The 21,954-nt window shown below is 47.3% G+C and overlaps 1 protein-coding gene across 2 annotated transcripts in view; it reads left to right on the forward strand.

Moving 5' to 3' along the window:
• LOC144594072 (AFG1-like ATPase) overlaps positions 1 to 21,954 on the forward strand; it is a 108,108-nt gene that overhangs the window by 29,667 nt on the left and 56,487 nt on the right. For both annotated transcript variants that reach the window (XM_078400258.1, XM_078400257.1), the window contains exons 5-6: positions 6,180 to 6,310; positions 20,252 to 20,351. In XM_078400258.1, the coding sequence (XP_078256384.1) occupies positions 6,180 to 6,310; positions 20,252 to 20,351 (231 nt within the window). The remainder of the gene's footprint in view (positions 1 to 6,179; positions 6,311 to 20,251; positions 20,352 to 21,954) is intronic.

Consider the following 21,954-nt stretch of genomic DNA (forward strand, 5'->3'; position numbering starts at 1 on the left):
GAACCTACGCTGCACGCCCTCCATAGCAAGAATATCCTTCCTCAAATTTGGAGACCAAAACTGCACACAGTACTCCAGGTGCGGTCTCACCAGGGCCCGGTACAACTGTAGAAGGACCTCTTTGCTCCTATACTCAACTCCTCTTGTTACGAAGGCCAACATTCCATTGGCTTTCTTCACTGCCTGCTGAACCTGCATGCTTCCTTTCATTGACTGATGCACTAGGACACCCAGATCTCGTTGAACTCCCCCTCCTCCTAACTTGACACCATTCAGATAATATTCTGCCTTTCTATTCTTACTTCCAAAGTGAATAACCTCACACTTATCTACATTAAACTGCATCTGCCATGTATCCGCCCACTCACACAACCTGTCCAGGTCACCCTGCAGCCTTATTGCATCTTCCTCACAATTCACACTACCCCCCAACTTAGTATCATCTGCAAATTTGCTAATGGTACTTTTAATCCCTTCGTCTAAGTCATTAATGTATATCGTAAATAGCTGGGGTCCCAGCACCGAACCTTGCGGTACCCCACTGGTCACTGCCTGCCATTCCGAAAGGGACCCATTTATCCCCACTCTTTGCTTTCTGTCTGTTAACCAATTTTCTATCCATGTCAGTACCCTACCCCCAATACCATGTGCCCTAATTTTGCCCACTAATCTCCTATGTGGGACCTTGTCGAAGGCTTTCTGAAAGTCGAGGTACACCACATCCACTGACTCTCCCGTGTCAATTTTCCTAGTTACATCCTCAAAAAATTCCAGTAGATTTGTCAAGCATGATTTCCCCTTCGTAAATCCATGCTGACTCGGAACGATCCCGTTACTGCTATCCAAATGCTCAGCAATTTCGTCTTTTATAATTGACTCCAGCATTTTCCCCACCACTGATGTCAGACTAACTGGTCTATAATTACCCGTTTTCTCTCTCCCTCCTTTCTTAAAAAGTGGGATAACATTTGCTATTCTCCAATCCACAGGAACTGATCCTGAATCTATAGAACATTGAAAAATGATCTCCAATGCTTCCACTATTTCTCGAGCCACCTCCTTAAGTACTCTGGGATGCAGACCATCAGGCCCTGGGGATTTATCAGCCTTCAGTCCCATCAGTCTACCCAAAACCATTTCCTGCCTAATGTGGATTTCCTTCAGTTCCTCCATCACCCTAGGTTCTCCAGCCCCTAGAACATTTGGGAGATTGTGTGTATCTTCCTCAGTGAAGACAGATCCAAAGTAACGGTTTAACTCGTCTGCCATTTCTTTGTTCCCCATAATAAATTCCCCTGCTTCTGTCTTCAAGGGACCCACATTTGCCTTGACTATTTTTTTCCTCTTCACGTACCTAAAAAAACTTTTGCTATCCTCCTTTATATTATTGGCTAGTTTACCCTCGTACCTCATCTTTTCTCCTCGTATTGCCTTTTTAGTTAACTTTTGTTGCTCTTTAAAAGAGTCCCAATCCTCTGTCTTCCCACTCTTCTTTGCTATGTTATACTTCCTCTCCTTAATTTTTATGCTGTCCCTGACTTCCCTTGTCAGCCACAGGTGTCTCTTACTCCCCTTAGAGTCTTTCCACCTCTTTGGAATAAATTGATCCTGCAACCTCTCCTGATTCTATGTCACCCCTTGCAAGGGAATGAATATCATTCCTTACCATCAGAGCAACCCCACCCCCTCTGCCCACCTGTCTGTCTTTTCTATACGTTGTGTACCCCTGAATATTCAGTTCCCAGCCCTGGTCCTCTTGTAGCCATGTCTCAGTGATCCCTACAACATCATACTTGCCCATGACTAACTGAGCCTCAAGCTCATCCACTTTATTTTATACTACGCGCATTTAAGTACAACACTTTAACTTCTGTATTTACCTCCCCTCTCACATCGTTCACAATTGGCCCTGCCCTTAATTTCTTTTCCGCTCTAGAACTTCTGTTCCCATTCTTCCGAGAGTCTTTTGCAATATCTCCTGTATTCCCTTTTACCTCATCTTCATATTCACAATTTGTTAACCCCTCCCCCCCACTACTTAGTTTAAAGCCACAGGTGTCACACTAGCAAACCTGCCTGCCAGAATGTTTGTCCCCCTGCTGTTAAGATGCAACCCGTCCCTTTTGTACAAGTCACCCCTAGCCCAGAAGAGATCCCAGTGGTCCAGAAATCTAAATCCCTGCTCTCTGCACCAGTCCCTCAGCCATAAATTCATACCCTCTATCTCTCTGTTCCTGGCCTCACCAGCACGAGGTACCGGTAGCAGTCCAGAGATAACTACCTTCGACGTCCTACTTCTCAGCGTTTTTCCCAACTCTCTAAACTCCCGCTGTAGCACCTCCTTCCTCTTCCGCTCGACGTCATTCGTGCCCACGTGCACAACGACTTCAGGTTGATCGCCTTCCCTCGCTAGGATTTTCTGAAGCCGGATCTGTCTTCACTAAGGAAGATACAAACAATCTCCCAGATGTTCTAGTGGCCAGAGATCCTAGGGTGACAGAGGAACGGAAGGAAATTCACATTAGGCAGGAAATGGTGTTGGGTAGACTGATGGGACTGAAGGCTGATAAATCCCCAGGGCCTCATGGTCTGCATCCCCGGGTACTTAAGGAGGTGGCTCTAGAAAGATGCATTGGTGATCATTTTCCAATGTTCTATAGATTCAGGATCAGTTCCTGTGGATTGGAGGGTAGCTAATGTTACCCCATTTTTTAAGAAAGGAGGGAGAGAGAAAACGTGAAATTATAGACCAGTTAGTCTGACATCAGTGGTGGGGAAGATGCTGGAGTCAATTATAAAAGACAAAATTGCGGAGCATTTGGATAGTACTAACAGGATCGTTACGAGTCAGCATGGATTTACGAAGAGGAAATCATGTTTGACTAATCTTCTGGAATTTTTTGAGGATGTAACTAGGAAAATGGACAGGGGAGAGCCGGTGGATGTAGTGTACCTTGACTTTCAGAAAGCCTTCGACAAGGTCCCACATAGGAGATTAGTGGGCAAAATTGGAGCACATGGTATTGGAGGTAGGGTACTGACATGGATAGAAAATTGGTTTGCAGACGGAAAGCAAAGAGTGGGGATAAATGGGTCCCTTTCAGAATGGCAGGTAGTGACTAGTGGGGTACCGCAAGGCTCGGTGCTGGGACCGCAGCTATTTACAATATACATTAATGACTTGGATGAAGGGATTAAAAGTAACATTAGTAAATTTACAGATGACACAAAGCTGGGTCGCAGTGTGAACTGTGAGGAAGATTCTATGAGGTTGCAGAATTACTTGGACAGGTTGTGTGAGTGGGCGGATGCATGGCAGATGCAGTTTAATGTGGATAAGTGTGATGTTATCCACTTTGGTGGCAAGAATAGGAAGGCAGAATATTATCTAAATGGTGTCGTTAGGAACAGGGGATGTACAACGAGATCTGGGTGTCCTAGTGCATCGGTCACTGAAAGGAAGCATGCAGGTACAGCAGGCAGTGAAGAAAGCCAATGGAATGTTGGCCTTCATAACAAGAGGAGTTGAGTATAGGAGCAAAGAGGTCCTTCTGCAGTTGTACAGGGCCCTGGTGAGACCGCACCTGGAGTACTGTGTGCAGTTTTGGTCTCCAATTTGAGGAAGGATATTCTTGCTATTGAGGGTGTGCAGCGTAGGTTTACTAGGATTCCCGGAATGGCGGGACTGTCGTATGTTGAAAGACTGGAGCGACTAGGCTTGTGTACACTGGAACTTAGAAGGATGAGAGGGGATCTTATTGAAACATATAAGATTATTAAGGGGTTGGACACGTTAGAGGCAGGAAACATGTTCCCAATGTTGGGGGAAGTCCAGAACCAGGGGCCACAGTTTAAGAATAAGGGGTAGGCCATTTAGAACGGAGATGAGGAAAAACTCTTTCAGTCAGAGAGTTGTAAATCTGTGGAATTCTCTGCCTCGGAAGGCAGTGGAGGCCAATTCTCTGAATGCTTTCAAGAGAGAGCTAGATAGAGCTCTTAATGATAGCGGAGTCAGGGGGTATGGGGAGAAGGCAGGAACGGGGTACTGACTGGGAATGATCACATTGAATGGCGGTGCAGGCTCGAAAGGCCGAATGGCCTACTCCTGCACCTGTTGTCTGGTACTGACTGGTTGGTGTTAGCATCACTGCAGGGTGGAAGGGTTAATGCTGGGCGCTTCACATATGTAACCCGCGTTTTAACTTTTGTCCTGGGCTTATTTTCCTTCGTAGTTAGTCTGATTGTTTTATTAACTTGTCCTGCATTTCCACATTAATCCATCTGGTTTATTCGGTTTTCTTATGCTCACTTCCAGCTCACTTCATCAATTGTAAGTTATTTTAAGAAACAAAACGATCTAGTTTTTACATGCATTTTTCATAAGTCACAGGAGCAGAATTAGGCCATTCGGCCCGTCACATCCACTCTGTCGGAAGAAAAACTGCAGATGCTGGCTTAAATCGAAGGTAGACACAAAATGCTGGAGTAACTCAGCGGGTCAGGCAGCATCTCGGGAGAGAAGGAGTGGGTGACGTTGAAGAAGGGTCTCGACCCGAAACGTCACCCATTGCTTCTCTCCAGAGATGCTGCCTGACCCGCTGAGTTACTCCAGCATTTGGTGTCCACAACTACTCTGTCATTCAATCGTGGGTAATCTATCTTTCCCTCTCAACTTGATGGGCTGAATGGCCTGATTCTGTTCCTAGTACATATGAACTTATGAACATGTCCTATAACGTTCTACTGTGATAGAAACATAGAAACATAGAAAATAGGTGCAGGAGTAGGCCATTCGGCCCTTCGAGCCTGCACCGCCATTCAATATGATCATGGCTGATCATCCAACTCAGTATCCCATACCTGCCTTCTCTCCATACCCCCTGATCCCTTTAGCCACAAGGGCCACATCTAACTCCCTCTTAAATATAGCCAATGAACTGGCCTCAACTACCTTCTGTGGCAGAGAATTCCACAGATTCACCACTCTCTGTGTGAAAAAAAACTTTCTCATCTCGGTCCTAAAAGACTTCCCCCTTATCCTTAAACTGTGACCCCTTGTTCTGGACTTCCCCAACATCGGGAACAATCGTTCTGCATCTAGCCTGTCCAACCCCTTAAGAATTTTGTAAGTTTCTATAAGATCCCCCCTCAATCTTCTAAATTCCAGCGAGTACAAGCCGAGTCTATCCAGTCTTTCTTCATATGAAAGTCCTGCCATCCCAGGAATCAATCTGGTGAACCTTCTCTGTGGTTGTATGGAATGAGCTGCCAGTGGAGGTAGTTGAGGGAGGTACTATAACAACATTTAAAAGACGGTGGGATGGGTACATGGTTAGGGAAGGTTTAGATGAACATGGGCCAAGTGAGGGCACTTGGGACTAGTGTAGATGGAGCATCTTGGTTTAGTGTAGAGACACAGCGCGGAAACAGGCCCATTGGCCGACCGAGTGCACATTGACCAGCGACCCCCGTACATTATCACTGCCCTACACACACTAGGGACAACTTACATTTATACCAAACCAATTAACCTACACATCTGTACGCAATGTGGGAGGAAACCGAAGATCTCGGAGAAAACTCACGGCGTCACAGGGAGAACAACCAAACACCGTACAGACAAGTGGCTGTAGTCAGGATCGAACCCCCGTCTCTGGCACCAACTCCACCGCTGTGCCACCGAGGTCGGCATGGACAGTTTGGGCCGAAGGGCCTGTTTCCACGCTGTATAACTCTGCCACTCAGTAAATACCTGGGTAGAGCACTTTTATTTCAGACTAGACCAAGTGGACCCATTGGGCCCAAACCTCTCCTGCATTGGTGCAGCACCATGTACTCCCCTCTCCACATCCCCCCACCCACCCCCTCCCCCTCCCCACCCCCGCTCCCCACCCACCCCCATCCCCCACCCACCCACCCCCCTTCCCTCCCGCGGAGATAGATTTAAACTTTAAAATGTGAATAAGTTAAAAAATTTAACACCAATTTCAATGAAACTTCTTTCATTAGCACCAAAGGGACGACGGTGAGTAAGATGGGCCTAAAATTGTCACGCTATCGCGTACCATTTTGGCTGTAGTTCAGGAACAAACAAACAAACAAACGAGAGTTTTAGTATGTAAATATTCAAAGCTAATTCTAGAAACAAGGATAACAACTTTTAAACTCGCTTGTAACAGGAATTCATCGTTTAAAGCTGACCTTGCCAAAGAGGAAGCCTGGTTTCATGGCAAAATCGTACGATCCAATAGCTCCCATCGCGTCAGAAATCAGCGACGAGACTTGCCTGCTGTGTTTTGATGAGTTTCAGGTAAATGGAGCATCTTTTGCACATGCTGATTCTATTGATTGAAAGATGCATCACAGAAACAGGCCCTTCGGCCCACTGAGTCCACACCGACCATCGGTCACCCGTTCACACTAGTTCCGTGCTATCCCACTTTCTCATCCACTCCCTACACCCCAGGGGCAATTCGCAGAGGCCAATTCACCTACATGCCTGCATGTCTTTGGGAAAGAGGATATTGAAATGGATTGAGAAAGAAGATGCATTAAGTAATTTAGCGGGTGAAATTTCTTGGAGTTTTATTCCTTTGAGTTTTCGTATTCGTGCATGCGCAAAGTGAACGTTACTTCAGAATTTTGCATGAATACTGTTTTTAAAAATGTATTTTAATGTTGTTTATGATGTTATCTATGAAGGCAGCAAGGTGGCCCAGCGGTAGAGTTGCTCCCTGACTGTGAGGAAAAACCTTTTCAGTCAGAGAGTTGTGAATCTGTGGAATTCTCTGCCTCAGAAGGCAGTGGAGGCCAATTCTCTGAATGCATTCAAGAGAGAGCTGGATAGAGCTCTTAAGGATAGCGGAGTCAGGGGGTATGGGGAGAAGGCAGGAACGGGGTACTGATTGAGAATGATCAGCCATGATCACATTGAATGGCGGTGCTGGCTCGAAGGGCCGAATGGCCTCCTCCTGCACCTATTGTCTATTGTCTATTGTCTACTGCGCCAGAGACCAGGATCGATGCTGACTACGGGTGTTGTCTGCACGGAGTTTGTATGTTCTCCCTGTAACTGCGTGTGTTTCCCCCCCCCCCGGTGTTTCCTCCCACACTCCAAAGACGTACAGATTTGTCGGTTAATTGGCTCGATAAAATTGTCATTTGTCCCTAGCGTGTGTAGGATAGTATCAGTGTATGGGGATTACGGTGGCGCAGCGGTAGAGTTGCTGCCTTACAGCGAATGCAGCGCCGGAGACTCAGGTTCGATCCTGACTATGGGCGCCGTCTGTACGGAGTTTTACGTTCTCCCCGTGACCTGCGTTGGTTTTCTCCGAGATCTTCGGTTTCCTCCCACTCTCCAAAGACGTACAGGTTTGTAGGTTAATTGACTAGGTAAATGTTAAAAAAAAATTGTTCCTAGTGTGTGTAGGATAGTGTTAATGTGCGGGGATCGCTGGGCGGCGCGGACTCGGTGGGCCGAAGGGCCTGTTTCCGTGCTGTATCTCTAAATCTAATTCTAAATCACTGGTCGGCGCGGACTCGGTGTGCCGATGGGCTTGTTTCTGCGCTGTATCTATAAACTAAGCTGAACTACTATATTTACAGACCTGTTATTCTGCTGCAGGTTTAGTTTAGTTTAGACATTCAGCGCAGAAACAGGCCCTTCTGCCCACCAAGTCCGTGCCCACCAAGTCAGGATCGAACCTGAGTCTCCGGCGCTGCATTCGCTGTAAGGCACGGTAGCGCAGCGGTTGAGTTGCTGCTTTACAGCGAATGCAGCGCCGGAGACTCAGGTTCGATCCTGACTACGGGTGCTGCACTGTAAGGAGTTTGTACGTTCTCCCCGTGACCTGCGTGGGTTTTCTCCGAGATCTTCGGTTTCCTCCCACACTCCAAAGACGTACAAGTATGTAGGTTAATTGGCTGGGTAAAGGTAAACATTGTCCCTAGTGGGTGTAGGATAGTGTTAATGTGCGGGGATCGCTGGGCGGCACGGACTTGGTGGGCCGAAAAGGCCTGTTTCCGGCTGTATAGATATGATATGATGATATGAACCAGCGATCCCCACACATTAACACTATCCAACACACACTAGGGATAATTTACAATGATACCAAGCCAATTTACCTACAAACCTGTACATCTTTGGAGTGTGGGAGGACACCAAAGATCTCGAAGAAAACCCACGCAGGTCACGGGGAGAAGGTACAAACTCCGTACAGACAGCACCCATAGTCGGGATGGAACCCGGATCTCCAGCCCTACAAGTGCTGTAAGGGATTGGTAAGGTGGGAATTTCATTGTTCTGTTTTCTGTACATATAACAATTAAACACACTTGATTCTAGATCTAGTTCGCAGAACCCAGTCTGAAAATTCCTCAGGACTGAACAGGTTTAAATGTAGAAGCCTTCATCAGTTAGAGTATTGAGTATAAAAGTTGGGAGGCCATGTTGCAGTTGTGTAAGACGTTGGTGAGACCGCATTTAGAATATTGTGTTCAGTTCTGGGCATCATGTTGTAGGAAAGATATTGTCAAGCTTGAAATGGTTCAGAGAAGATTTACGAGGATGTTTTTAGATTTTTATTTTTTTTAGATTTAGAGATACAGCGCGGAAACAGGCCCTTCGGCCCATCGAGTCCGCGCCGCCCAGCGATCCCTGCACATTAACACTATCCTACACACACTAGGGACAATTTTTTTAACATTTACCCAGTCAATTAACCTACATACCTGTACGTCTTTGGAGTGTGGGAGGAAACCGAAGGTCTCGGAGAAAACCCACGCAGGTCACGGGGAGAACGTACAAACTCCGTACAGACGGCGCCCTTAGTCAGGATTGAACCCGAGTCTCCGGCGCTGCATTCGCTGTAAGGCAGCAACTCTACCGCTGCGCCACCGTGCCGCCATGTTGCCAGGACTCGAGGGTCTGAGCTATTGGGAGAGGTTGAGTCGGCTGGGACTCCTTTCCTTGGAGCACAGGAGGATGAGGGGTGATCTTAGAGGGGTGTACCAAATCATGAAAGGAATAGACTGGGTAAATGCAGAGTGGAGGAATCGAGAACCAGAGGATACAGGTTTAAGGTGAGGGGGGAAAGATTTAATAGGAACTTGAGGTGTAGCCTTTTTACACAGAGGATGGTGGGTGTATGGAACGAGTTGCCAGAGGAGGTAGTTGAGGCAGGGACTATTGCAAAGTTTAAGAAACATTTTGACAGGTACATGGATAGGACCGGTTTAGAGGGATATGGGCCAAACTTAGGCAGGTGGGACTAGTGTAGCTGGGACATTGTTGGCCGGTGTGGGCAAGTTGGGCCATAGTTTCCACACTGTATAACTCTACGACTCTAACCCTGTCTGAAAATTCCTCGGGACTGAACAGATTTAATTGTAGAAACAAGGAGCTGCAGATGCTGGTTTTCACAAAAGGACACAAAGTGCTGGAGTAACTCAGCGGGTCAGTCCTGTTCTCTACTGAGCTACTCCAGCACGTTGTGTCCATTAGCAAATAGGTTTACCTTTGTGGATTTCTCCCTGCCGGTTCGGGTTTGTGAGCACCTATTCAGTGAAGGTCTGCAAACACGTGTGAAGCAAGGGAAGCAAGGAGCAGTGCATTGTGGGCATAAAGGAGTAGAGCATCCTGGGTGGCACGGCGGCCCAGCGGTTGTCTTGCTGCCTCACGGCGCCAGAGACCCGGGTTTGATCTGGACCCTTGAGGATTGTCTGTACGGAGTTTGCACGTTCTCCCTGTGACCGTGTGGGTTTTCTCCGGGTGCTCTGGTTTCCACCCACACTCCAAAAGATGTGCAGGTACATAGTTCATGAGTTCATAAGCGAGTTAGATAGAGCTCTAGGGGCTAGCGGTATCAAGGGGTATGGGGAGAAGGCAGGCACGGGTTACTGATTGTGGACGATCGGTCATGATAGATCAGCCGTGATTCAATGGCAGATTAGACGATGGGCCGAATAGAAACATTCTATGTTTCTGTTTTTCTATGTGATAGGAGCAGAATTGGGCCGTTCGGCCCATCGTCTAATCCGCCATTGAATCAGGGCTGATCTATCTTGCCCTCCTAAACCCATTACCCTGCCTTCTCCCCATAACTCCGAACACTCGTACTAATCAAGAATCCATCTACCTCTGCCTAAAGAAAAATATTCACCAATGGTCTCCACAGGTGGCAATTAATTCTAGGTCAGTTGGTAAAAATTGTAAATTGTCCTCAGTTTTGTAGGATAGTATGAATGTACGGGGTGATCGCTGGTCGGCGTGGACACGGTGGGCCGACGTGCCTGTTTCCACACTGTATCTCTAAAACTATAAGCCTAAAATGTGCAGCGATTTATCTGGGCTTTGTCAGCGCACGGGACTATGTTAGTGTTGGCAGCTTTGTTTTGCTGAGAAGGCGGGCGGGGAGCAGCATCAAAGGAGAGGGGCACCATTGAAAGAGGGTCAATAAATTCACCAGTTGAAAGGGGATTACAGAAGTCATCTGTTATGCAGTCAGCGCAGCCTCTCCAAGTGTCATTCGACAGTGAGGAACTATGTGTGACGAGGTTACAGCTCTCTTAAGTAAACCTTCGACGCACTGCCCCACCTGCTGGCATTAGACCGCCACAGAGGATGTTGCAAGTACTGGAACTTCCAGACATTAAGCACTTAGTTCATATAAGAAAATAACTGCAGATGCTGGTACAAATCGAAGGTATTTATTCACAAAATGCTGGAGTAACTCAGCAGGTCAGGCAGCATCTCGGGAGAGAAGGAATGGGTGACGTTTCGGGTCGAGACCCTTCTTCAGACTGATGTCAGGGGGGCGGGACAAGGGAAGGATATAGGTGGAGACAGGAAGATAGAGGAAGATCTGGGAAGGAGGAGGGGAAGAGAGGGACAGAGGAACTATCTAAAGTTGGAGAAGTCGATGTTCATACCACTGGGCTGCAAGCTGCCCAGGCGAAATATGAGGTGCTGTTCCTCCAATTTCCGGTGGGCCTCACTATGGCACTGGAGGAGGCCCATGACAGAAAGGTCAGACTGGGAATGGGAGGGGGAGTTGAAGTGCTCGGCCACCGAGAGATCGGTTTGGTTAATGCGGACCGAGCGCAGGTGTTGAGCGAAGCGATCGCCGAGCCTGCGCTTGGTTTCGCCGATGTAAATAAGTTGACATCTCGAGCAGCGGATGCAATAGATGAGGTTGGAGGAGGTGCAGGTGAACCTACTTAGTTCAGCACTTAGTTCAGTTAGTGAAGCACTTAGTTCAGTTCAGTTTATTGTCACGTGTACCGAGGTACAGTGACATGCTTTTGGTGCGTGCTAACCAGTCAGCGGAAGGACAATACATGATTACGATCGAGCCTTCCACCGTGTACAGATTCATGATAGGGGGATAACGTTTAGTGCAAGGTAAAGCCAGTGAAGTCATAGATAGTCCGAGGGTCACCAATGAGGTAGCTAGTAGTTCAGGACTGCTCTCTAGTTGCGGTGGGATGGTTCAGTTGCCTTTTAAACATGGGACAGCACGGTAGCACAGCGGTAGAGTTGCTGCCTCACAGCGCCAGAGACCCGGGTTCGATCCTGACTATGGGTGCTGTCTGCACGGAGTTTGCACATTGTCCCAAGATGGGTCAAAGGATCTGTTTCCACATGGCGTGCCTCTATGAATAAATCCAAACTAAGGTTTCAGTCTTCCAAATTTGCTTTTTATTAGATTTAGGTTTAGGTTTATTGTTGTCGTGTGTACTGTGCACAATGAAAAGCTTTGATTTGTTTGCTATCCACAGATCAGATACCGTACATAAATGCAACAAAGTCAAACTCAAGTGTAATAGGTAGAGCAAAGGGGAAGATACAGAGTGCAGAATATAGTTCTCAGCATTGTAGCGCATCAGTTCCACAGACAAAGTCCAATGTCCGCAATGGGGTAGAGGTGAATTGGACAGTACCCTAGCTTATGCAAGGGCCGTTCAGAAGCCTGATTACAGAGGGGGTAGAAGCTGTTCCTGAGTCTGGTGGTGCGCACTTTCAAGCTTCTGGACCTCCTGCCGGACGGGAGCGGGGAGAAGACGGAACATTTTGCACGCTATCCAATAAAATCAGACACTATATATATTTAGCAACATTAACAGCACATTTAACAGCACATTTGACAACAGTATCAACACTAAACAACATTTAATGGACACTTGGATGGGAAAGGTTTAGAGGGATGTGGACCAAATGCGTGCAAGTGGGACCAGTGTAGATGGGGTATCTTGGGGTCGGCAAGGATGAGTGGGGCTGAAGGGCCTGTTCCCATGCTGTCTGCTTCTACGAGTTAGAACAAGACTTTGGCTGCTTTTTCGAGACATTGTGAAGTGTAGATCGAATGGTGGACTGGGCTACATCTGCAATTCTGCAATTTCTTGCAGCCTTTTTGTATGATATTTCAAAAGTTTTTATTGTCATATGGCCCAAACAGGCATTCTTACTTGCAACAGCACAACAGAGTATGTAAACAATACAATACTGAAAACAAGATCAGTATTTATTTATATATATATATATATATATTTTTCTTCTATATACACCCACACACACACACAGACACACACACACACACACACGCACGCTCACTCACGCACGCGCACGCGCACACACACACACACACACACACACTCACTCACTCACTCACTCACTCACACACTCACACACTATTTTTTTCTTTTTTTTTCTATATACACACACACTCACACTCGCGCGCGCACACACACACTCACACACACTCACAAACACACACACACACACACACACACACACACACACACACACACACACACACACACACACACACACACACACACACACACACACACACACACACACACACACACACACACACACACACACACACATGCTCACACACTCCCACACAAGAAACAAACTGTAATAGTGCAAAAAAGACAAAACCAGTGTCCCTCAGTCTATGCAGTTCAGGGTTTATTTGGAGGTTGTGGTGTTTAACAGCCTGATGGTTTGTAGGGAAGAAGCTGTTCCTGAACCTGGACGTTACAGTTTTCAGGCTCCTGTACCTTCTTCCCAATGGCGGGAGTCAAATGAGCGTGTGGCCAGGGTGGTGTGGGCCTCTGATGATGCTGGCTGCCATTTTGAGGCAGCGATTCCTGTAGATACCCCTTCGATGGTGGGGAGGTCAGTACCCGTGATGGGCCGGGCAGTGCCTACCACTTTTTGCAGTCTTCTTCTCTCCTGGGCATTCGAGTTGCAGAACCAGGCCGTGATTGCTCCCAATCTCCACGAAAACCAAGCGTTTTCTTTCATGCTGCTACTAATTAATGAAGGCACGTATTTATGGATAGAAATTTATAAAGAACTCCACCAATCAACAATGACTGAGATTAATGGACTTGCTTATGTAAATATTGTGATGAGGTTTTTTTTGCTCTTTTACTTAAATGAGTCATAATGAAATCCAACTGTAGGTCATAAAAATCTTTTAAATGCTAATGAAATTTCTCTGTTCCTATTAGCGGTCTGTCATTAACAGTAATTTGTATCCATCCTATTCTGCTTTCTTCTAATGAATACTGCGCTGCATTCAAGTATATCCTCTGGTTATTGTCTTTTGCTTGCTTGGACGACACAATTAAGTCTCTCTTCTTGAGCTGCGTATGATCAAAGGATCCACACAGTAGAACACGGGGGCGGCACGGTGGCGCAGCGGTAGAGTTGCCGCCTTGTAGCGCCAGGGACCCGGGTTCAATCCCGACGGCCGGTGCTGTCTGTACGGAGTTTGTACACTGCGGGTTTTCTCCGAGACCTTCCATTTCCTCCCACACTCCAACAAAGTGCAGGTTTGTAGTTTAATTGGCTTGGTATAAATGTAAATTGTCCGATACGAAATTGTGTGTACGATAGTGTGAATGGTCGGAGATCGTTGGTCGGTGCGGACCTGGTGGGAAGCAGAAGCTATTTCCACGCTGTGTCTCTAAACTAAACTAAACACACATGCTGTGTGACTCCTGCCACAGATACAGCATGGAAACAGGCCCTCTGGCCACCGAGTCCACGACGACCAGCGATCACCGGTTCACACTAGATCAGTGTTATCCCACTTTCCCATCCACTCCCTACACACGAAGGGCAATTTACAGTGAACCAATTAACCTCCAATCCCGCACGCTACTATCTACGTCTTTGACCGGACTTTGCTGACTTTATCTTGCACTAAATGCTATTCCCTTACTTGACTTGACTAAGTTGACTTCTCCAACTTTAGATAGTTCCTCTGTCCCTCTCTCCCCCTCCCCCTTCCCAGTTCTCCCTCTATCTTCCTGCCTCCACCTATATCCTTTCTTTGTCCCACCCCCCTGACATCAGTCTGAAGAAGGGTCTCGACCTGAAACGTCACCCATTCCTTCCCTCCTGAGATGCTGCCTGACCCGCTGAGTTACTCCAGCATTTAGTGAAATATATACCTTCAATTTGTACCAGCATCTGCAGTTATTTTCTTACATTCCCTTATGTAACTGTGCATGGCTCGATTGTAATCGTGTATTGTCTTTCCGCTGACTGGTTAGCACGCAGCAAAAGCTTTTCACGGTACCTCGGTATACGAGAAAAAATATCCCAAACTGAACTGAATGTGGGAGGAAACTGGAGCACACAGAAGAAACCCATTCGGTCACAGGGAGAACGTACAAACTCCACACAGACAGCACCCGTAGTCAGGATCAAACCCGGGTCACTGGCGCAGACTATTTGACTTATAAAATTGACTTTTTTCAATGTCGGACAACTTAAAATTGTTTATTTAGACTGCTGAGCAGTACTCGGCTAACGTGCTATTTGCCATTTTCTTTCCAAAGATTGAATAGAGAAATGGTGTCAAAGAATCAATTAAGTTTACTACCAAACCGTGTAAATCCATCCTAATGTGCATTTCACTGCCTCCTCATGGTCTTGCATGGGTGTCAGTGGTCATGTGTGCTATCATCTGTTTCCTGCCTTGCTCTCTGTTGATGTCTATCACACTCATAGCTCTTGTCCATGTAACTTGTCACTTCAGTCAATTATACTGTATAGACAATAGGTGCAGGAGGAGGCCATTCGACCCATCGAGACAGCACCGCCATTCAATGTGATCATGGCTGATCATTCTCAATCAGTACCCCGTTCCTGCCTTCTCCCCATACCCCCTGACTCCGCTATCCTTAAGTGCTCTATCTAGCTCTCTCTTGAATGCATTCAGAGAATTGGCCTCCACTGCCTTCTGAGGCAGAGAATTCCACAGATTCACAACTCTGACTGAAAAAGTTTTTCCTCATCTCAGTTCTAAATGGCCTACCCCTTACTCTTAAACTGTGGCCCCTTGTTCTGGACTCCCCCAACATTGGGAACATGAGGTATGGGGAGAAGGCAGGAACGGGGTACTGATTGAGAATGATCAGCCATGATCACATTGAATGGCGCTGCTGGCTCGAAGGGCTGAATGGCCTCCTCCTGCACCTATTGTCTATAAGTTCCTGCTGCAATCGTTCACCATCTTCACTGTCTGCAATATCACCCATGTTTTCACACTTCTATACCTATTGCCCGATGGGAGAGGGGAGAAGAGGGAATGACCCACTTTTGTATCATCTTTAAACTTGCTAATCTTGCCATGTACGTTCTCGTCCAAATCATTGATATAGATGATCACAGCAAATGTGCCCAGCACTGAACTCTGAGGCACACCTGAGGCCTAGTCCCAGGCCTCCAGTCCAAAAGCAAACTTCCACCATCACCCTCTGCTTCCTTCCATGAAGCCAATTTTCTATCCATTCAGCTATCTCTCCTTGGATCCCATGGGATCTAATCTGCACCCTCTATGTAAAAAGAAACGTACCTGAGGGTGACCTTCTGACTCTTGAGAGTGGATGAAGTGTCAAGGAAACCACAGTTGCCATGGAGACACGGTGGAGCAACGGTAGAGCTACCGTCTTACAGTGCCAGAGACACGTGTCTGTACGGGGTTTGTACGTTCTCCCCGACATCTCTGTAGGTGAGATCTTCGGTTTCTTCCCACACTCCAAAGACATACAGGTTTGTAGCTCCTCCACCCCATCCCCGGGCACTTTCCCCTGCAACCGCACGAGATGCAACTCCTGTCCCTTTACCTCCCCCCTCAACTTCATCCTAGGACCCAAACAGTCTTTCCAGGTGAGACAGAGGTTCACCTGCACCTCCTCCAACCTCATCTATTGCATGCGCTGTCAACTTATTTACATCGCCGAAACCAAACGCAGGCTTGGCGATCGCTTCGCTCAACACCTGCGCTCGGTCCGCGTTAAACAATCTGATCTCCCGGTGGCCAAGCACTTTAACTCCCCTTCCCACTCCCAGTCTGACCTTTCTGTCATGAACCTCCTCCAGTGCCATAGTGAGGCCCACCGGAAATTGGAGGAACAGCATCTCATATTTCGCCTGGGCAGCTTGCAGCCCAGCGGTATGAACATTGACTTCTCCAACTTTAGATAGTTCCTCTGTCCCTTTCTTCCCCTCCACCTTCCCAGATCTCCCTCTATCTTCCTGTCTCCACCTATATCCTTCATTTGTCCCGCCCCCCTGACATGAGTCTGAAGAGGGGTCTCGACCCGAAACGTCACCCATTCCTTCTCTCCCGAGATGCTGCCTGACCTGCTGAGTTACTCCAGCATTTTACCTTCGGTTTGTAGGATAATTGGCTTGGTGTCAATGTAAAATTGTCCCTAGTGTGTGTAGGATAGTGTTAGTTTGCGGTGACAACTGGTCGGTGTATGGGGATGTATCTCTAAACTAAACTAAACTAAACTCTCTTAGCATCTTAACAAGCAATTAATTTAATTTAATTTACACGCAGAGGTAATTTGGGTCATCATGTGTCAGGTTGTTGTTAAAAAACAAGTGGGCCAGAAACGCAGCAAAAGAGAAGGCATTATTGAAGCAAGAAACAATCCCAGCCTTGATGGACATCGAAATATGAAACCATGCATGCTAACGAACATAACAGCGTTTACTTCCACACATTGAAGCAGGAGTCAGAATAGTGAAAAGGCAGCCCTTGAAGCACAGAAAAGCTGCAGAGAAGAAAGAAAGAGCCATGAGATTGGTTGGGTTACAGTCCAGGACAAATGGAACGGTCTGATTTGCTGCAGGGTGTTTGGGAAGAGGGGAAATGTAGGACGAGGTCAGGAGAGATCAGCGTTGGGAAGTGAAAGACAATGCAGGAATTAGAATTAGCAACGAGAACAAGGTCTGGGAAATTAGCTGAATTACAGGGCTGATGAAGGATTTTAGATTTAGAGATACAGCGCAGAAACAGGCCCTTCGGGCCACCGGGTCCGCGCCGCCCAGCGATCCCCGCGCATTAACACTATCCTACACCCACTAGGGACAATTTTAAAAAAAACATTTGCCCAGCCAATTAACCTACAAACCTGCACGTCTTTGGCGTGTGGGAGCAAAACCCCAAATGATGGTGTACATGAAGTTCGTCTTAGATTTAGATTTAGAGATACAGCGCAGAAACAGGCCCTTCGGCCCACCGAGTCTGCGCCGCCCAGCGATCCACGCACATTAACACTATCCTACACACACTAGGGACAATTTTTACATTTACCCAGTCAATTAACCTACATACCTGTACGGCTTTGGAGTGTGGGAGGAAACCGAAGATCTCGGAGAAAACCCACGCAGGTCACGGGGAGAACGTACAAACTCCGTACAGACGGCGCCCGTAGTCAGGATCGAACCCGAGTCTCCGGCGCTGCATTCGCTGTAAGGCAGCAACTCTACCGCTGCTCAAATCTGATCGAGCCTAAGATAATTAAGAATAGCCAAGGATCTGGCATTAATGTCAATCTGATCAGTTTAGTTCAGTTAAGTATTACAGCGTGGAAACAGGCCCTTCAGCCCACCCAGTCCGCACCGACCACTGGACCCCCACACAATTCTTTTTGGTACTTTGTCACACGTACCGAGGTTCAGTGAAATTCTTTTTTGTGTACAGTTCAGTACAAGTATCACTTTACATATAAACACTTAAAGACATGTTAGGTACACATCTCAGATACAGTACAAGTATACAGCAGTGGTACACTGAGACAGTATAGAGTCACCAGATGGGCGGCACGGTGGCGCAGTGGTAGAGTTGCTGCCTTACAGCTCTGATAGTGCCAGAGACCCACGTTCAATTCTGACTACGGGTGCTGTCCGAACGGAGTTTGTACGTTGCCCCTGAGACTTGCGTGGATTTTCTCCGAGATCTTCGGTTTCCTCCCACGCTCCAAAGACGTACAGGTTTGTAGTTTAATTGGCTTGGCATAATTGTAAAATTGTCCGTAGCGTGTGTACGACAGTGTGAATGTGTGGGCGCCGTTGGTCGGTGCGGACTCGGTGGGACGAAGGGGCTATTGCCGCGCTGTGTCTCTAAACTAAACTAAACACATATGTTGTGTGACTGCTGCCACAGATACAGCATGGAAACAGGACCTCTGGCCACCGAGTCCACGCCGATCAACGATCACCGGTTCACATTAGTTCAATGTTATCCCACATTCCCATCCACTCCCTACACACCAAGGGCAATTTACAGCGGACCAATTAACCTACAATCCCGCATGCTACGATCTACGTCTTTAATCAGACTTTACTGGCTTTATCTTGCACTAAATACTCTTCCCTTATCATGAAATGCTGGAGTAACTCAGCAGGTCAGGCAGCATCTCAGGATTCCTTCTCTCCTGAGATGCTGCCTGACCTGCTGAGTTACTCCAGCATTTTGTGAATAAATACCTTCGATTTGTACCAGCATCTGCAGTTATTTTCTTATACTTCCCTTATCATGTATCTGTACACTGTGCACGGCTCGATTGTAATCGTGTGTTGTCTTTCCGCTGACTGGTTAGCGCGCAACAAAAGCTTTTCACTGTACCTCGGTACACGTGACAATAAACTGAACTGAACTGAATGTGGGAGGACACTGGAGCACGCAGAAGAAACGCGCACGGTCACAGGGAGAACGTACAAACTCCACGCAGACAGCACCTAGAGTCAGGATTGAACCTGGGTCTCTGGCGCTGTGAGGCAGCAACTCTACCGCTGCGCCACTCTGGCTGCTTATCCAAGGCAGAGCTAAGTGCAGAAGTTCAGGTTTAGGTTTATTATTGTCCCATGTACCACCGAAGTGCAGTGAAAAGCTTCATTTTGCATGCTGTCCGAACATCAGGTACACCATAAATCCAATCAACTCAAACGCAAGTACAAGAGGGCAGCACGGTGGCGCAGTGGTAGAGTTGCTGCCTCACAGCGCCAGAGACCCGGGTTCGATGCTGACTACGGATACTATCTGTATAGAGTTTGTACGTTCTCCCTGTGACCTGCGTGGGTTTTCTCCGGGTGCTCTGGTTTCTTCCCACACTCCAAAGACGTACAGCTTTGTACGTTAATTGGCTTTGGTAAAATGGTAACTGGGAAATTGTCCCTAGTGTGTGTAGGATAGTGTTAATTGTGCGCGGGGATCGCTGGTCGGCAAAGTTCGAGCAAAGGTGAAGATGCAGAGTGAGTCAATGGTCATAGAGTCATAAAAGGACTGGACAAGCTAGATGCAGGAAAAATGTTCCCAATGTTGCGGGTGTCTAGAATAGGCTCCACAGGGGCCACAGTCTAAGAATAAAGGGGAGGCCATTTAAAACTGAGGTGAGAAGAGACTTTTTCACCCAGAGAGTTGTGAATTTGTGGAATTCTCTGCCACAGAGGGCAGTGGAGGCCAATTCACTGGATGAATTTTAAAGGGAGTTAGATAGAGCTCTTGGGGCTAGTGGAATCAAGGGGTATGGGGAGAAGGCAGGCACGGGTTACTGATTGTGGATGATCAGCCGTGATCACAATGAATGGCAGTGCTGGCTGGAAGGGCCAAATGGCCTCCTCCTGCACCTATTTTCTATGTTTCTATGTTACGAGATACAAACCTGATATTATTCTACCAGGGAGAAACAAGGAACTGCAGATGAGGTAATCACAATGTAGAAACAGGCCCTTCGGCCCTACTCGCCCACACCCACCAACGATGTCCCAGCTGCCCTAGTCCCACTTGCCTGCGCTTATAGAGTCATACAAATGGTGTGGAGTCAGTGGTGTGGAGTCTGGTTTTAGTGATGCATTTGAATTGTTATCTAGTTATGCCCGTGCAAATGAAGCTGAAAGACGTTCGATGACCGTTTGTTTCTGTCTCTTCAGGTGACAGATATTGCTGATGCCATGATACTGAAGCAGCTTTTTGAAAATCTATTTAAAAACGGCGTAGTTGTTGTTGCCACATCCAACAGACCACCTGAAGGTAAGATTAATTATTTTAAAATGGGTAGGAAATAATCAGAGGGATATCGGCCAAACGCAGGCAGTTGGGGCCTATCTAGAAAGGATATGTTAGTCGGTGTGAGCAGGTTGGGCCGAAGGGCCTTTGTCTGCACTGTCTGACTCTATGACGACCTTCAGATGTACACCATCATTTTGGGTTTTGCTCATGATTACCTCATCAGTTCCTTGTTTCCCCCTGGTAGAATAATATCAGGTTTGTATCTAGTGACATAGAAAATAGGGGCAGGAAGAGGACATTTGGCCCTTCCAGCCAGCTCCGCCATTCATTGTGATCATGGCTGAGCATCCACAATCAGTAACCCGTGCCTGCCTTCTCCCCATATCCTTTGATTCCGCTAGCCCCTAGAGCTCTATCCAACTCCCTTTAAAATTCATCCTGTGAATCGGCCTCCATTGCCCTCTGTGGCAGAGAATTCCACAAATTCACAACTCTCTGGTTGAAAAAGTTTTTTCTCATCTCAGTTTTAAATGGCCTCTCCTTCATTCTTTGACTGTGTGGCCCCTGGTTCTGGACTCCCCCAACATTGGGAACATTTTTCCTGCATCTAGGATGCCCAGTCCTTTTATAATTGTATACGTTTCTATAAGATAAAGGGAATAGCGTGAATAACATTTAGTGCAAGATAACGCCAGTAAAGTCCGATCGTAGATAGTCTGAGGGTCTCCAATGACGTAGACAGTAGGTCAGGACTGGTCTCTAGTTGTTTCCATCGAGTCAGAAACAGGCTCTTCCGCCCATTGCGTCCATGTCGACCAAAATGCCCCATCTAAGCCCATCCCACCTACTCGCGTTTGGCCCATATCTAAACCTTTCCTATCCATGTACCTGTACAAATATCTTTTCAATACTGTTATAGTACCAGCCTCAACTACCTCCTCTGGCAGCTCGTTCATACCCCCGCCCCCCCCCCCCCCCCGCCCCCCCTTCCATACTCTCCGTCCTGCGTGTTATCCAAACAGAGCAGATACACCATACGGCAGCACGGTGGTGCAGCGGTAGAGTTGCTGCCTTACAGTGCTTGCAGCGCCGGAGACCCGGGTTCAATCCCGACTACGGGTGCTGTCTGTACGGAGTTTCTACTTTCCCCCCGTGACCTACCTGGGTTTTCTCCGAGATCTTCGGTTTTATCCCACACTCCAAAGACGTGCAGGTATGTAGGTTAATTGACTGGGTAAATGTAAAAAAATTGTCTCTAGTGTGTGTAGGATAGTGTTAATGTGCGGGGATCGCTGGGCGGCGCCGACTCGGTGGGCCGAAGGGCCTGTTTCCGTGCTGTATCTCTAAATCTGAAGGAAAAAAAAATCTGCCTGGGTTTTCTCCGAGAACTTCGGATTCCTCCCACACTCCAAAGACGTACAGGTATGTTGGTTAATCGGCTTGGGTTTGTGTACTTGGTATAATTGTAAATTGTCCCTAGTGTGTGTAGGGTAGTGTTAATGTGCGGGGATCACTGGTCGACGCCGACTCGGTGGGCCGAAGGGGTCTGTTTCCGCTCTGCATCTCAAAACTAAACTAAAACCATTCATAAATACAAATAAGTCAAACTAGTACAACAGGTGGA

The sequence above is a fragment of the Rhinoraja longicauda genome, chromosome 5 (assembly GCF_053455715.1).
Source record: "Rhinoraja longicauda isolate Sanriku21f chromosome 5, sRhiLon1.1, whole genome shotgun sequence".
Classification (NCBI taxonomy): Eukaryota; Metazoa; Chordata; class Chondrichthyes; order Rajiformes; family Arhynchobatidae; genus Rhinoraja; species Rhinoraja longicauda.